The 17,389-nt window shown below is 49.5% G+C and overlaps 1 protein-coding gene across 10 annotated transcripts in view; it reads left to right on the top strand.

Annotated features, from left to right (window-relative positions):
• Positions 1 to 17,389, top strand: part of RNF220 (ring finger protein 220) — a 222,210-nt gene that overhangs the window by 137,696 nt on the left and 67,125 nt on the right. For all 10 annotated transcript variants that reach the window (XM_033067117.2, XM_033067113.1, XM_033067119.2 and 7 more), the window contains 2 exons: positions 1,032 to 1,161; positions 14,239 to 14,284. In XM_033067117.2, the coding sequence (XP_032923008.1) occupies positions 1,032 to 1,161; positions 14,239 to 14,284 (176 nt within the window). The remainder of the gene's footprint in view (positions 1 to 1,031; positions 1,162 to 14,238; positions 14,285 to 17,389) is intronic.

The raw sequence follows: 17,389 nt of genomic DNA, 5'->3' as shown, positions 1-17,389 counted from the left end.
CAGGCAGCTATAAAGCACGTTTCTCCCTGCCGGAGCCATCTGAGCCAGGCTCCGCACGCCCTCTCATGAGCAGAGCTGCTAGTACAGCTGGGAGAGGGGGCCTGGGGACCCGCGGGCTTCCCTCTTTTATGGGAACTACATTGTTTGCTTTAGAGTTTTATTTTATGTTAAATAGACGCTGTATATTCCTTACAGAGGGGGCAATAAAGTTTCTGAGCTGGAAGAAATTGGCTTCAGAGCAGGGAGTGAACCAGGGAGATGTGGCTGGGCAGGGAAGCAGAAGACAGGATTGAGAGTAAGGAGGACGTGAGGAAATGTCACTTGCAGATCTGCCCCAGCTAGGGATTAGGGTACACAGGCAGCCCCAAATCTCACCCAGGGGTGATACAGCCCCAGGGGACCCAAAATTCTGGCAGCTGTGGGGTCTGGAACTGCTGATGGTGCAGGGAGGACAAGGGGCCCCAGCCCAGCCCTGGGACAGGGTGAGCAATCCTGGGTGAGCATCTAGACCTGCTCCCTAGCACATCCACAGCCTCACACCATGGGTTCTCCTCTGCTTCCCAACAGTGTGCCCATGGAGATTTACTCTGCTCTTCATAGGAAGGATCATCCTGACCCGCCCAACTTCAGGAGTGTCAAGGAGGATGAAGATGCCTCTTTATAATGAATTAATAGGAACAGTGAGCAGTGTTGTGTCATCCATCTACTCCAAGTCATATCATCTGAACCTCAGATGGGAAGCTGGATTTGCACAGGGTCAATTCCAGAATGTGGCTGAGGCTGCTCTCAGTGTAAGACTGGAGGGCCTGCAGCCAGGCTTGGGATGCTCTCGTGTCAGTTGCTGTGCTGCTGCAGAACTGAGAGCCAATCCCTGCCCCACTGATTGTAGGATGGGGAGAGAATTAGGCTATACCATGAGAAAATCCTGGGATTTCAATCCTGTGCCAGGACAGGAACCAAAGTAGAGCACAGATGATACTGATGGCAGCTGATCTGACATAAAGCTTTTTCCCTTATTTTCCTTCTCGCAGGCAAAAAGAAAGCAACTTTGTTTGACAGTCAGGCTCCGATCTGCCCCATCTGCCAGGTCCTTCTTCGCCCTGGGGAGTTGCAGGAGCACATGGAGCAGGAGCTGGAGAAGCTCACACAGCTGAACATCAGGTAAGCAGCTCCCTGGGGTCCACCAGCATCTCTGGTGACCTGGCTGGGGCACCTGCATGTGGCAGAGAAGATGGTGGTACCCACACCTACAAGGTGTGGGAGATCTGGTGCTAGCCAATGGGGCAGAAACATTTCCCTAGAGTTCACTGCAGTGGTAAAGTCAGGCAGAAATTCCTCCTGGAGGTCACAGACATCCCTTTCCCTGGGGATGTGTGTTCAGTGAGCAGTTCTCATGTTGCTGACATCTCATGATGGAACAACCCTGCAGCATTGGTGCATACTGCTCCTCAGCTGCCTTCAGCTCCCTTCTGCTACCCCTAGTGCAAAAAAGTCACCTATTTAAAAAAAAAAATAATTGCCTTTTAACTGCTAGCAGTTATTTAGGAAATGGCTGCAGCCAAGGGTTGGCAGATCCCTGCCCCTGCCTTAATAAAAGTCAGCAGCCTTGGGAAAGAGCATGTTTATTTCAGTTATTAATGAATTCTCCGGTCATTAAAAGGTGAGGAAAGGAATCAAACTGCCTACTAGAAGCAAAGTTACATCACCAGGTGGTAGGAGAGGAGGGACAGCATGTGTGTCAGTGTGTGTGTCTGTGTCTGTGTGTGTACCAGGGCACATGGCTATGCACAGTGTAGAGGATGCAGAATCCATCCCTGCTTGGCTTGGATCTTGGATTCAACAATAGCCATTGCAGATGGAGGGAGCAGGAGGGAGCTTTAGTTAGAGAAGGAAACAGAAACCTCCCAGAATAGATCTGGTTCAAGGTACCCCAAATTCAGCACTTGCACCCTCAGGCTGAGTCCCACGTCCCCCACGTGTTGCACAGGAAGATAGGGAAGGGGGGAAGCAGGGAACAGGCAGCACATTTATCCCCCGCAACACCCAGTCCCCTTGCAAGCGTAATTTATGGTGTAATTTGGGCCGCATCCAACTTAATAAAGGGCCAGTGCAAATTAGTGAACAGGTTTAAATGAACAGAAGCAATTAGTGCTCAGAGGAGCCCATCAAAGAAGTTGGGCCAATATCAGAGTGAAACTGAAACTGCAAGCCAGGAGCAGAGGCTGGCTGGCGCAAAGTGGTGATGGGAAGGTGGCGTTTAATGGGAAAGGAAAGGAAACCCTAAATCATAAAGCGTGACAAGGGCCATTGTGGGCCAGCTGACAAATGAAAAAGAATGGCATTATTCCTTTAAATAACAGCAGCAGTTAGAGAGGAGACAGCTCTCCCCGGTTTGCCCTCACTTCCCTGGCCTGCTCCACTCGGCCACGCAGACGGCGAGGAAGAATCAGAGGTCTTTATTAATTATTAAATAACGACTCCCTCCGTAGTGTGATAGATAACGTTCAATCTAGGCGATGGATTCAGGCGATGGAGGCTAATCTGTAACACAGCAGCTCACAGGGATGGGCTGTCCCAGAGAAACTGATGCAGGGACCAGGGCAGCAGCAGGCAGGAAGGGCAGGAATAGTGGGCAGGATTAGCAGGCAGTAGGGTGTGAGGGGATTGAAGTCCCATGCATTGCCCAGCCCCAACAGGCAGCTCGCTATAGTGGGCTGCTCCATTTCCCATTCCCCCACCTTTCCTGCCTGGAGAAGCCAGGAGCAAGAACACATCAACAAGAGAAGAGAGAAACTAATAATGATCTCAAATAACCCAATAAACATAAAAATAAAATGTAGGCCTATAAATGTGACGGGCACCGGCAGCCCTGGCCGCTCCCTGCCAATACCGACTTGTTACCGAAACGGCCGAGCAGCTGTTACTTATCAGTCTGATGGGGAGAAGCAAACCAGGGGGCTGCTTTCCAAGGGCTTTTTTTTTTTTTTAATTTAAAGAGGATGCAGCCAATCATGACTTGTGGTGTTAAGTTTTAATAAACCTTAATGATTTGCAACAAAATCAGAGATTTCCTGTGCTCGGGGTTAGGAAGGCAGATCCCCACCTGCCCACTGGAGGCTTCGTGGGCACTGGATCAACTCTCTGGAAAAGGGATTTCTCCAGGTGACAACAGGAGCTTCTTGGGGATGAGATACAAGGAAGCTTTAGACACCACCTGGATGATGCTACCCATGGTCCCAGATCACCACAAGCAACTCACCCACTCCAACAAACCCCTTTTTCATCTGGTGGGAATGGGGTTTGCTATCCCCCAGAGACAGGGACGGCGCTCTTTCCCCCCATGGGCAGTACTGATGTGACCATCCTGGCCTCAGGACAGGAACATCTCAAGGTCAACCCAGCTCGAGCATCATGCAGCAAGGCAGGAGGAGCCATGCTGGCAACAGGGCGGCACCCACCCATGCCTAGGGAGTCCCATGCATGTACCAGGGACAAAAAACAGCTGTTGGACCAGTGATGAACATCACTCAAGGGGATCCAACCCTGACGTAGGGTCCCACTTTCTCTTGAAAAAGCTATCTTGAGTGGGAATGAGTTTCTAGTTCTGCTGCCTTCTTGGTGTGTCCAGTCTCCCAAAGCACAGGGAGAGACCTGCTTGTGCTCACCCCACGGCTCCTCCACCCTGTGTGGGTCCAGCCGAGCCTTGTGCACAGCTCCACGCAGAGAAGCAGGGCTCTCTGAATGCAAATTTCATTTCTGAGCCACTGGCGCTGTTTCAAGAGCCGGCAGCCTCCGAGCCCTTTTTGGTGTTACATATGTAACAGCCTCATTGAACTTGACATGTCAAATTCAGGCCATTTGTGCAAAATCTCCCTTTAATAATACCGTTTCATTTCGCTCAAATGAGACTTGAATGCATGTAAAATGGAAAAGGATATTTAAGCGCTAACATTAGGCAGATGTCTTGCCAGAGGCCGATTGAATATATGAGATTTTGAAGTGCTTAACACGTTTTCGGTGCTCCTTCTTAGAATATGTCACCTGGCTTTCTTTTTTCTCCCCCTCTTTCCCTCCCCACCTGCCCCCCCTTTAAGTGAAGGGTATAAATTGAAAGAAAACAAAACTACAAGCCTTGGTTTTATGGGGTTTAACTCTTGCCAGGCAAGACTCTTAGTATTCCTCCTCCAAAGAGAAATTACCTTGGAGCTCACCTTTGCAGAGCAAGGCTCAAAGCAGCAGAGAGTGGGAGGCAGGTGAGGGGTGGCCCCATGCAGGGCAGAAGGGATGCTGTCCTTGACCTGCCTGTACAGTCAGAGAGCAAAAGGTGCCCATCTGAGCAGATAAGTGCCACCCAAGGTAAAAATAAGAAATAATAACAGCGACCCTTTGTATATGTCTATGGCCTGTGCCTCAGCCAGGCTGGTCAATGCAGAATACGTGAATATTCCTGGTTTATGTGCATGAAGCTGATCTGGATGTGAGTCTCCTATCCTCACTCAGTATATATTCACTTGTTTTACACCTCATCTGTGCTAAAGGCTCACAGTAAAGCACACTGAAACGTAAGACTTTCTGGAGCTATCAGTGGCCCCAGCTCCAAGCTTCAGCTGGTGCTCTGGCTGCAGCTGCATTTCCCCAGCCTAGAACTACCTAGGGAGTGCAGGTGGGCACAGCATTCTAGAGCAGCACCCAGGGGTGTCCCTCGGGACACACACACACATCCCCGTGTGCATTGCTGTGTGTGTCACCCTGCGGTAAATACTGTAAGCAGAGGTGGCAGTGTGCAGCAGGACCCTTAATCCCTGCCTGCTGTCCCCAGGCAGCGACTGCAGGGCACTGCTGATGGAGGGGAGGCTGAGTTGAGAAGGGCAGGTTTGGGGCTCTGGTTTGAATTTGAAGTGGGAGGAAAGATGAGTACAGAAGTAAAGGAGGAAGTAAGAGCTGTAGAGTCAGCCTCAGCTGATGATCCACAATGATTCTTCCTAGAGTTTGGGGAAGAGACATTTATTGGCTATTTAAAAAACCTTAGGAAGTCACATTACAAATATTACAGTTGCTGAGTTCAGCAGTTTGAAGGTTGGGAATGTGCCTTTGGATGCGGAGGTTTTAGTAGCATAACAATCTGTTCTTAAATATGCAATGCGCCTTTAAAAAAAATATTTGGGAGTGTTTTTATTTCACCGTGTGACAGCTGTCAGATTATCCCCTGCATTCCCAGCAGCAAACCTATGCTTCAGAGTTGGGATTTCACCTCCCCAAAATGGATGAGGTGTATCAATATAGCTGGAGAGTTGTCCAGAGGGTGGAGCAGTGAGGGTGATGATGTTCCCAAAGTGCCCCATGGCTGTGCAAACTCTCGCCTCATTCACTTTTCTTTCTTTTTTCCTTTGCAATCAGTAATTATTCTGAGCATGTTTGTGTTACAAAGCCTGTGCCCACCTGTTGGCTGCTCCCAGCCTGGGCCAGCAGCTCTCATTTCTCCTTGCCATTCTGCTGGGGTCATGGAGACACATCCCTGCATATCCAGCATCTCAGGAGCTACTGATTTCCCCTAATGACCTTTCTGTGTGTCCAGGAATAATTTCTCTTCTGCTTCTGTGATTACGAAGCATTTCCCGGAGCACAGAGGGCACTGGGGTCTCGCACCTTGGTGCGAATGCAAAGTGCTGCAGGCTGTTTTCTGTGACCTTAAAGATGCTGTCACAAAGAACCAAATAGTGTCAGGCAAAGGAGGGCAGAGTAAGATGCAGTGGGAAGGCCTGTGTCAAAGCAGGTGATGTGCCCAGATGGGGGATTTAGCTTGACTTTTGGAGCCAACTTTGATTCATGTCAGAGGAAAAGAGTCAACCACAGGACTATGGTGCTCCAGCTCCTGCAGCAGCATTCAGTGCACCTCTGCCCAGGCTAAAGTTTTCCTTTGGGTTTCATCCTCTCCCTTATTTGCACACATACTCTTTTCCTCTCACTGTTCTTAAACCTCTCTTTTGCAGCCAGGGTAGAAATAGAAAGTGCTTCCTTAGTTCCTGCTACTGCACAGCAGAGTATCTTCACCCTGCTGTAAGGAGCTTCAGTTCCAGGTTTCTTTATGGAGAGAGGCACAGCAGTAGCTCTTCTCAGGGGACAGAGGCAGCTCTGGGCCCATTGGGATAAGAAATAATGAGAAAACAGGCAATATAGCTGAAACACAAAGGCTGTGGGACCTTGGGAGATAAACTAGTCACACGACAAGTTGACTGTTCTTGAGAGATGTCTCCAGACCTATGGAGATGCATCCTGCTTTTCACATCTTTCACAGATTGATTTCCCAATGTTTCATGGTCTTTCTGATTAAAGTAATCCCATGCTATCCCCTCAGAGTCTTCACTGGACACTCCAAATGAACAAGTGGGCAAGCACCTCATCCCTGTGGTCACTGTGTGCCCAAATGACAGAGACTTGGTCTGCTGCTCCTGGTCACAATAAGGACCAGAGCAGGTAACGAGATGTGGCTCACACCCCTCTCCTGCTCAGGGCACCCTCTGTGTAAATACAGCTGCTCCTTGCACTGCCCCAAGGAAGTGTTCGCTTCATTTCTGTGGGATCTGCCAAGCACTGTGTTGTCCCAAAGGACCTTTGGAGGAGACCTTCCCAGGCCAGTGTGGGTAGCTGCTGTGGGAAGGGCGAGTGGCCGTGCTGCCAGGCCCAGCAGGATAAATAGAGTGTGTAAAACCCGAATTAGCTCTGTTGTCATGTGTCACATCAGGGTCATGGCTCTCGCCTCAGGTCTCCTTGATTTATGCCTGGGGACTTTAACTTGATGACCAGGTACTTCCCTAGACTTCTTGTGCAGCAAATGCTGCAGGTCCCCCAGCCTCTCAATGAGAGATGTTAGAAATGGTTTTGAGTGAGAAAGGTTTTTTCCAACGCTCTGTTGGAATACATGATTCCTTTCCTAACATGCAGTAGACACCTGCAGGCTCTCCAGAGAGAGGAAGGAGCCCTAACCAACAAGTGAGATTGCAAGCAAGTATTGCAACCTCCTGCACCTCAACTTATCCCTGTCTCTTCCTTCTTTTTCCCTCCTTTTTTTCCATCTTCTTCTTTTCTTTTCTTCCCTTTCTCCTCTCTTCTTCCCCCTCCCTCCATCTCTCCCCACCCCCCGGTATCAAGGCGACATCTCCAAGCCAAGTACTTTTAATTTCGCCCGTGGCCCTTGCTGACACGGTGGATATGCACAGCAAGTTAAATTCCCGCCTGATCAATAAAGCAGAAGCAGTGTGTCCGACTGGTCGATATTTTTTTATCTGTCTTCAGCCCAGTCCTGCTGATGACAGCCCCCTGTGCTTCAGCAAAGGCACTCAAGGGCATCGGGCTTTGGCAACACAGCTCTTTTTTTTTATTTAAATTAAAAAAAAACCCAGATGCCTACAAAAAAAAAAGTTCATGGAGTTTGGCCTTTGCTTAATAACGTTTTATGATTTATCTTAATTTTTAATTGAAAAAAATTTGCGAATTAATTGATTTCTGGGACTTGCCAATTAACATTGTAATTGGGTGCATGATAAATTTCGAGGGAGCATCATTTTTCTCCTCTCCCCCTTGTCACAGAGAAGGGGAACTGCGAGGGCAGCTGCTTCCTATCCGTCCGACCCCCGCTCTTTCCCGAGGTGCTGCTGCCCTCCTCCCCCCTTGCTACTGTATCTTAAAGAAGGAACAAGAAAGCTAATAAAGTCGTGTTATTAGAGTCTCGCCAGAGGTGACCCCTCAAGGCATAAATCCCAGCCGGGAGATGCTGGGGACAGGTACTATTAAGTGCCTGAGCATGCTTTGCAGGTGGAACTGGGTACCCCTCCTGCAGCACCCTCTCCCTGGCTGCGCCCTCCCAGTGCTCCCAGGGGCTTTCCCAAAGGGCTCTGGTATCCCCCAAGGGTTCAGTCAAGCAGTTAATTCCCTGTGATGTCTCCTCAGTGCTCCTCCTGGGTGTGAGTCCTCCATGCTTGTCCTGCAGCCAATGTTCACCAGGAAAACCAGGCTGTAGGGACAGGCTGAGAGCTTGGGAGCTGCTCTAGGGACACAGAACGGGTTTTCACATCCTGTTCTGCCCTGATTCCCTCAGGGAAAGAGTCCCACCCCACAGCAGCAGTGGGGCATTCCATGCCTCCCAGAGCAGAGGTGTTCAGGACAGAACCTCAGCCCTGGAGTCGGGGTGTCCATTTTCAGGCACAGATGCATCTCCAGCTGGCTGGTATCACCTGAAGCTTTCTCCAGCAGTTCAACTCCAGTCAGATTTAAACGTGCCTGGAAATGTCAGCTTCTTGGTGATCCCCAAGCAAGGCCAGGACCATCTGCCACCACAAGGCAGCTAACAGAGTCACATCCCTGTGTAGGGTGTGGAAAAGGGGCAAGCTGACTTCTACCAAAATGAGGAGTAAGGGCAGCAGGGTGGTGTTGGGGCAGTGAGAACAAGCTGCCCTGGGGCACTGAGACAGAGAGTGAAACTACCAAGTAAACTGAAGTGTGCTTTGTGTCTCTAGTGCTTCTCCCACCTACTCCATGTGCTGGTATGGATCACCTAGCCACAGTCACCTGTGGTGTCCCATGCATCCTCTAAACCCCAGTGAGCTTGGATGGGGCTCCATTGTGCCATCCTGGTACTCCTGCTGCACCCCAGTCTGTGCAGGGAGTGAAGGATGCCAGACCAGGTGGAGGGTCCCAGGTTCCCTGGCAAAGCCACAGCTCTTTCCACAGGCCAGGACACCAGAAAGGCCAGGAGCAGTCCAGCTCCAGGTATGCCAGTGTTGGTGGCGGGGAAACATGTGGGAATGGAGAGAAATTTATGAGGAGAGGAGTCTGTTTATTATCTAGCCAATGTGGTGCTGCTGATACCATGGATTTATCCTCTTTCATTCCTCCTCTGATTTGTGTCTCTGCCCCTCACTGTGGCAGATTAATCACGGACAGAAAGGAAAGAGACACCCTCCAGCTTCCTCCTGTGCATTTAGAAGGTGGCAATGACAGCAGCCTGGACCTTTCACCCATGGCTTTTCCTATGGAGAAAGCACAAGCCAGACAGCTGCCTGCCCTGCTTAGAGATGCCCTGTCCCTCTCCTCCATGGCAGATCCCAGGGAAGGCAGAGGTTGCTGTCCATAATCTGTAGGTGAGAAGCACTTCTCATGGGTCAGAACTTCTAGGGTAGCACAGCAAGTGAAAAAATGTGTGGGTCGTGTTTTCCCTTGCTCGTGCAATGCCCTGAAAGGGCTATGAGCACTCCTTAAATTGCCTGTCCTGCAGTCTATTCCCTGAATCCAGGGTATGGAACTCTGGAGAGCAAAGCCTTTCTCTGCTGCTAACTCTCAGGACAGCAGGAGTCCTGGGAAGGGATGTGTGGAAACCCAGGGGTGAGAAATAAATCTCCGGTCAGTTACTTGCCCTGGAGCAATGCATATCTTCTGCAGAGCCTCTTCTGAACTGCCACATGAGCTGGGAATAATTAAACAGTCATTATAGCCATGGTAGCAAAGAGCCCCCCCAAATCAATCTAATGCATGACCTTTCCCTCCTATTTTTCTTTTTATTTTTCCAGCCACCCACCTCCTTTCCAAATAGTAGCAGAGAAATGAAACCACCCCCCAGCCACAGTCTCTCCCTGTTTGGCCCTACATACATGGACCATCATATCCTCACCTAGAAATCTGTTATCCACTCTGAGTGGGTACATGGGCTACCAGAGGTTGATAAAGGAAAACCCAGCAGGGCAGAAAGAGCTGGGGATGTGAATAGGAACAGAGCAAATAGGGGATTTCAGCGTGGTCAGGTCATGCCACAGTGTTTTATGATTCTGCTGCATTTCATCTCTTTGGGGGAGGTGGGTGACTGCCCTGTGGGTCAGATTTGTCACAACTGACTGTGTTGGCCACTGAGGTCTCACAAATACTGACTGGGGGAGGCTGTGGGAAGCACGTCTGGCACTATAGATGTAGAACATTTCTAGCCCTGACTGCAGCCTCTTTGGCAATTTTTTACTGTCATACAGACCCTTTCCCTATCATGGGATGCAGTTGCCACTGGGGGAGCCACAGCAGGTCACAAATCCCAGTGTGCTTCCTGTGATGGCACAGATCTCACCTGCCATGCTGAGGGCTGTCACCTGCAGCTAGGTGTAAAATCAAACTCCCATTTCCTTGTGTAAGCATCAAGTGACACTTCCACTTATTTAAACTGGCATTCACAAAACCCAATTCCCTTTCTACCCAGTGACTGCTCCATTACAGCTGGCGTTGCCACCCACATGACTCTGCTGGAGGCTTTCTCTGCTGCCAGGGCTCCCATCCCAAGGCTGCATGTTCAAGCCACAAGTCCTACAGATAAAAATAAACTGTTTCCAATTGGGTTTTTTTTTTAAGTTAATTTTTAATGAAATACATCTATTGGCCACGGCCTGTAGATATCTTTTGGTTTTGCATGTGGAAGCTGCACAGGCTGATGCCTGTCAAACAGGGGGCTGCTGAGAAGGGATTCTGTGGAAGAGTGGCAGGGCTGGAAGACTCCAGCTGCATGGCAGCAGTTCTCTTACCTGCTCCTTACTGGTTCAGTGTCCTTCAGGAATAAGCAGAAACAACTGAAGCTGCCCGAGCTCAGGAAACTTAACCTTCAGCTATTGACCTGATTTTTCCCTGTGGGAAGAAGCAGCAGCTTCCATTCATGGGGGTGATAAGGGACCACTCCTTGCATATTGCCTTTTTATTTCCCATGGCAAGCGCACCCCAAAAGGCAGGACCATAACAAAGTAAATAGGCTTTGAAGGTCATTGTGTGTAATAGCAACCATGGCAGGGGTAGAGGAAACCCCAAGACTGTGGATAAGGAAGGAACATACTTGGCTTTTTGAGCTGCCCTTTGGGAAATCATGACAGAAGCCCTGGGCCTGAACAGCCCCTTGAGGCCCCTTGAGGAGATTCTCAGTTGTACTTGGGGATGCTTCTAACCAAATGTGTGCCTAGCATTAACGGACATCTGCTTGTGTCTGGTGTAGCCTGAGTCCTGCTTTCATTGTGAAGAGCCTTGCTGAGAGGAAAGGCTCTTCTTAAAGCTGATGGTCCCTAATCTAAAGGAGCATTGTGTCCTGGAGCACATGGGGATCTGGCTGTGCTGCTCCCGGGTGATGCAGTTGCAGCACTGGGCAGGGGCCTTATTTTGTCCCCATGGGGCCATCCAAACACATGAGGATGTACTAATGCACTGGCAGAACTGGTGTATCAGCCCCAAGAAAGGGAGCCAGCGAGGAAGCAGCCTTGTATCACTTGGAAGTGCAAAGCCTTCAGGAGAGAGAGGAGGCTGCCAAAATCCCCGGGTCTTCCCAGGGTGTTCCTGGCTCTTTGCTACTTTGGGGTGTTTGCCTAAAAGGTAAAGAAGTTGTTTTGCTGTAATGAACTAGATAAACAATTCCCCAAATAGATTAAAACTAACTGTAACTTAGAAAAGCGGGTAGTAATTATATTTTATTAGCTAGCAAAACACCATTTTTTTATTTCATAAGATAATTCTGTGTAAATCACCTTAATTAGAAGTGTCAGATGAGCCCGTGAATATCGTACTTAGTAACTAATTTCCTATGTACAGGTTATAATTTAAAACACATGGATCACTCGCTGAGTGGAAATATGCTAGCCATGAAATAATGTGGGGAGTGTTGGGGTTATTACTATGTAAATGTGTAATCATTTCAGACCACTGCAGCCTGGCTGGGTGATAAAAGAGAATCCCAAGGTCTCCAAAGATTGTGCTGTCTGCAAGGGCCTAGAGCAAAAAAACTTTAAAAGGCACCGAAAAGTGTTTGAACTTTAAAGGTCTTGATTTCCCTTTTACCATTTTTAATTTGTCTGCAGTGTTTATGGAGGGGAAGGTTTCTCTTTGCTGACAGCCTTTCGATCCTGAGCCCGCTGCCAGCATTCTTAAGAGGCGCAGGGGGCTGCAGCCCTTGTAATTCAGGGGGTTCTTCAGTGGGATGAGGAAAAGCACCTTTAAATTGCAGGATCTGGGTGCTTGGATGACCTGGGCTTATGCCTATTCCTAACCCATCTCTGGATATAAAAAAAGAAAAACAAATTGCAAACTCTTATTAGCAATAGAGTAAAGCTACATTGCAAGAAAGGGGGTGAGTATTAATAATCCTCCAGATGAGGAATGAAATAATGTCTGCCAAGTTATCTAAAGCATTCCCCTTCCTTATCGGTCCCAACAGCAGAGGCTTGATCTTTTGGCTGACCAGAGAGACTCTCATTCTGAAAACTTTGTTTCTTGGCCCTAACACCATTTCTAGGAGGAATTAATTATATTCTTCCTCTTTCCCTTGAAAATAAATAATTTTAAACACCTTTAACAAGAAAAGGAAGGAAACTTTTTTTTTAACAAGGCATTTGGATTATAAAAGGGAAAAAAAGTTGTTTCACACTTCATGTGATTGAGAAATTCAGGGTAGAGCTGGAGGTGGAGAGGCAATGGAAATCTTTCCCATCGTGCTTGTTCTTGCACAGGCTTGAGGTGGTGCCAGAGCTGTGTCTCAGCGGGCAGCAGGAACTAATTCTACTCTGTGACACCTCCTGAAGGTAGAGAGCAGAGCTGGGGGACAGAACACAGCATTCCCTCAGGGAACTGGGGCTGTGTGGGAGGTGATGCCCCAGCCCATCCATCCGTGGTCCCCAGGAACCATAGCTGGGAGCAGAGCTGTGGCATTTGGAGTGACCCAATGGCAATGGATAACTGTGTCTTTCCACCATTTCAGGGCAGGGGGCAAAAAGCAGTGGCACTGGGAGAGGAGGGGGGTCACAGCCCCAGGAGAAAACACCTTCTTCCTCCATCCCTGCTCATTTCATAACACCCAGCCATCTGCCAAATCAAGGCAGATTAAAGCCAGCCAAATTCAATTTTTCCCTGCTGGCACTGCAGCTCGGCATCTGGGGCTAAAGTGTCCCCGACAAAGCGAACATGACAGGCACATTGCTTTTTTGTCACATCTAGTACCGTGTTGATCTTCTAAAAGTCTCATAAAAATTTATTGATGTCTCCCATATTGCTGTGATTGAGAAGAAAGGAGCGCGGGTGTGCGGAGCCGGGCGCGCGCGCGCGAGCGTGTGTGCGTGTGTATATTAATGTTTCTGAAGTAGATCTGATTTGATATGTCTTGTTCTATTGTCAGCATCTGTTTAGCGAGGCTTTTTAATACTTTCTGGCTGCCGATCACTCATCCTTAGCCTGGGATGCAGGCTTGCATACAAATTTTGTTATTAAACACAATTCCATTCCCCCCTTTCCCCAGCCCCCGCCTCCCTCCACTACCCTCCCCCCTCCACCCACCTACCCACCCATCCATCATCTCCCCGGGGCTATGGGGAGCTGGGAGCCAACCACCCCACCAGTGTGTGCTTACAAGCACAGGCACTGGGCTTGGCAACATATTTCAAGAGCCTTTTGCCTGCTGCAGGTGCTTTGCATTGACAAATCGAATCATGGGGAAATAATTTATTTCCTAATGCTGTTTGCAGCATGTTAGCAGGAGAATTTACATGAGAGAGATTACTTTAATAACCAAAAAATTACAGTGCAGGCCTCCCCGCCATGTCGGCTTTGATATGTAATTGTTTCAAGTTTAACCTGTCTGGAGGGGGGAAGGTGTTATTAAATCTATAGCATCTCCCGCTGGCGAGGGCAGGCGAGGAGGAGCACCGGGTAGGGACCTCCTTCCCTGCTAAATGGGGAGCAAGCTGAATTAACAAATCACTCCAGCCTCCAGCAGAGCTGCTGCTTCCCCAGTGTGCCTGGAGCTGAGGAAATCTTTTTTCCCTTGCTCTTATACCTATTTAATCTCCTCCTCTTTTCTATTCTCCTTTTTTTCATTGTGCCTGACCCTTCACAGGGCTCACCACCTCTGCTTCCCTCTCCCTGGCTTTCTTACCTATGCCCCTGCAGACTTGCTCTCTGCTTTTTCCCAGAGCTGAGAGAGAAGCTTTGCAAGCCCCAGGCAGGGGGAGAGTCGGTGTTTGCCTCACGTGGCTGGTTTGGGGACTTAGACTCATATGTTACAGTTGGAGAAATTGTTGGCACTGCCCCATGCCCCTCCAGTCAGGGTGAGGAGGCTCTTGTTGATCCAGGGAAGAGGAACAATGTGCTTTGCTATTTGGCCTTACGAGATCTCTCTAAGCACTCCCCTCCTTGCCTGCCAGTTTTGTGACTCACCTCGTTTTCTTCTCTTCTCTCTGGCAGCAAGAGCTCCATCCTGAAGGATGCCATGGCAGCAGGCACTCCCAAGGTAAGTGAGCAAACCTCAGCATATTTTCCCTGTCCCTCAAGGGATGCTCTTTACACCCCTTCACCTTCCCAGCCCTCTCCCTGTCCTGCTTCTTGATGTCTTCCAGGGAGGTGGCCACACTTTGGGGATTGGTGACTCTGGGGAAAGCTGCTGTCCCCACTCAGCCACTGGGCTGGAGCAGCTGAGTCCCTGCACAGGGCTCTGCATTCCTTGTGCAGCTGAGGAATGGTGGAGCTGAAGGAGCTGCTGAGCTCTGGGACTCCAGATTGTGTCTAATGACAGCTAATGAAAGCTGATCACACGCAGCCTGAGCTCAGCCTGGGAAATCACGTGTGGGAGTTCCTGGAGCCAGAGCCATATGCCAGTTTTGGAAGGGGAGAGTGGGCATGCCTCAAGGGACTGAGGCACACCCAGGGAGGAGCCCAAATCACTAAAAGACCCCCAGGTCCCACCTCCCATCCCCTTGGCTGAGAATGCAGAAATACAAAACACACAGAGCATCATGGCATCACTGCAAAGGGCATAATTTACTGATTTGCAGTCAGCTGGACTTCGTGTGGCACAGGGGTGGGAAAGACCAGAGCTTGGGCAAGTGAGCAGGTGGCAGGGAGCACTGCAGGGCATTGCACAGCCTCTGAAAACCATGCTGTCCTCTCCAAGGTGGGCAAAGGCAAGTGCTTCAGGTTCTCCTACACTTCTGATGACACAGTCCAAGTGAGAGAGGCTTCTGGCTTCCAGACAGGTGCAGGGCATCTCTCACAGGAGATGTCTTCATGCTTGTTCTATTAGAATTAACTTCCAGTCTCATTCCCCATTGGTTTTTCTGGAAGCTTATGGTGATTTTTTGGCATGTGATGTCAGAAGCAAAGACTGACATTTTAGCTCTAGATTTTTGCCCTGGGGCTGGGTGTCTTGCCAAGTACATCAACACCTTGTCTGCCCCACCTAGGGAGAGGCCTGGGAGCCACTGTGCTGACCTGAGTTCTGGCAGGTAGGGATGACTCCCAACAATTTCCCAAAGAAAAATAGAAAAGAGAGAGAGAAAGAGAAAAAATAAATTGCAATGATACTCCATAGTGCTCCACACCTTTGTCTCCTGCATGACTATACTTTGATTCTGTGCCCTGTCCCAGGGAGATTAGGAGAATGGAGACCTGACTATTTCTCCCATGAAAATAAGCAGAGCAGAGAGGAACCCCCAAACCCACCACTGCTGATAATCCACAGTGTGTGAGGCTGCCTTGGGGTGTCTTGAAGGAAAGAGGGCACCAGCAAAATAAAGCATCTGGACAAAAATCTTTCTGCTCCTTCCTCATCAGGACTCAGTGTAGATAACTCAACAGTCCCAAACACATCGCCTATGAGGGAGAAGGACGGCTAGGAAGACAGATTAGCTGTTTGGAGGCAAACACAGTGAGTGACTGACAGAGACCAGATAAAGAAGAAGGTCCATCTCACGGCAGGGCCAGGCTTTTGAAGTTTCCATTGACAAAGAATCCCATTTGCCTTGAGCGAGGGGATTAAACTGGGACTGGAGCGTCGTTCTATGTAAAAGAGATCAATCGTCCCCTGTCACCACATGGATCTTTTCCCTTTGCCCGTCACGTCTGGGACTAAGAACATTAACTTCAAGAAGCCAGGAGAGCAGGGAGGGAGAGGGTGAAATCAGGAAATCTTTCATTCCCTTCTCAGAGAGCTTGAAAGCTTCTCAGCCCAGGAGGATTCATTATTTCTATGTGGCTTTTGCTGGGAGACAAGTCCTGTGTGGTATGGGAAGGCACAGTGCTGTCACCTTCACCTGAGATTGGTATTAAAGGCCTCTTTGTAATCAGGTGGGATTGAGGAGGAGGGCAGTGGGGAGATGAAGGCTGCTCTTTTCCTTTGTGTCCACTGCATGTTTGCAACATGGGGTGTGAATAGCCCATCAGGTTGGGAAGTCCCTCTGATACAGTTCCATGCAGAGGGATGGGATGCAGACCCCCAGAGTGGGCTTGCAGTCCATGTCCAGGCACACAGGCATCACTGGAGGTTTGGCAGGCACCTCCAGGAAATAGCTGTACCATTTTGGAACTGGTGGAAGGGGACTTCTGCAATGTTTCCTGGCCGGTCCTTTTCCTGGTGCCAACAAAAAGGCCAGTAGCTCCAGCAGCTCAGCAGTGGGAGAAGGGGCTGCACCTTCCCATCCCTCAGGAGCATCCAATGGCAAAACAAACAAGGACAAGCTGGTTTCACTCAGTGACATGGAAACTGGGATGACTGCAGGCTGGTACATACTTCTGTGGTCACCAGTGGCTTTAACTCCATTTTAGGGCCTCATTTAGGACCTTTGTCTATAGCATAACCATCATTGCCACTTCTTGGCTGGCCTGAGGCTCTTCCTGGGGGGCAGCTGGGACTGGGGATTTAATCTTCCCATGCTCTGTGTCCTAGCTCTTCTCCCACCCCTTCCCCACAGTTGCCCCAGCAAACATCTCTCTGGGCAATAAAAGCCCAGATGTAAATGCATGTTCCTCACTCACTGCTCCCCTGCCCCTGAATAGCTGTCACTCACTGCACTTGGTCAATTTTCATGGCAATATGTCAAAGAAAATCCAATCACTCAACATGGGATGTGATGAATGCAGGATTATTGTATCAGATTCTTCTATTACCAGAGCCGACTGAGGCAGTGACAGCCAAGCAAGAGCTGCAGGCTGGGACTCCAGCCAGCACCACTGCTTGGTGCCTGGCCTCCCTCTCTGCAAAAGCAGCTCAAAGGGCAGCACTGTGTGCCACAGGTCTGCAGCGTTCGGGATCCTCATCTGCCATTGGAGACCAAGCCTAACAGATGGTGATATACCAGTGTGGAAAAGGCACTTGGACAAGCAGATTGTCACTCAGAAGATCCCTTTCTGAAGGTCTGTCCAAGCCAGCCATGCCCCAGACCTCTGTGAGGCCAGAGCTTCCCTGCAGCACTCCCCAGCATGTCCAGAGCCTGGGTCTTGGACAGAGCAGGCAGCAGGACTGTCTCACAGAGCCATAAGAGAACACCACAGACTCCATTTGGACTGGTGGCTGCCCAGGAGTTTGTACATAGCTGTCAGGAGCAAGACTTCCCAGATTTCA

This window comes from Catharus ustulatus, chromosome 9, assembly GCF_009819885.2.
Source record: "Catharus ustulatus isolate bCatUst1 chromosome 9, bCatUst1.pri.v2, whole genome shotgun sequence".
In the NCBI taxonomy this organism is placed as follows: Eukaryota; Metazoa; Chordata; class Aves; order Passeriformes; family Turdidae; genus Catharus; species Catharus ustulatus.
This window is presented reverse-complemented; position numbering and strand designations above follow the sequence as displayed.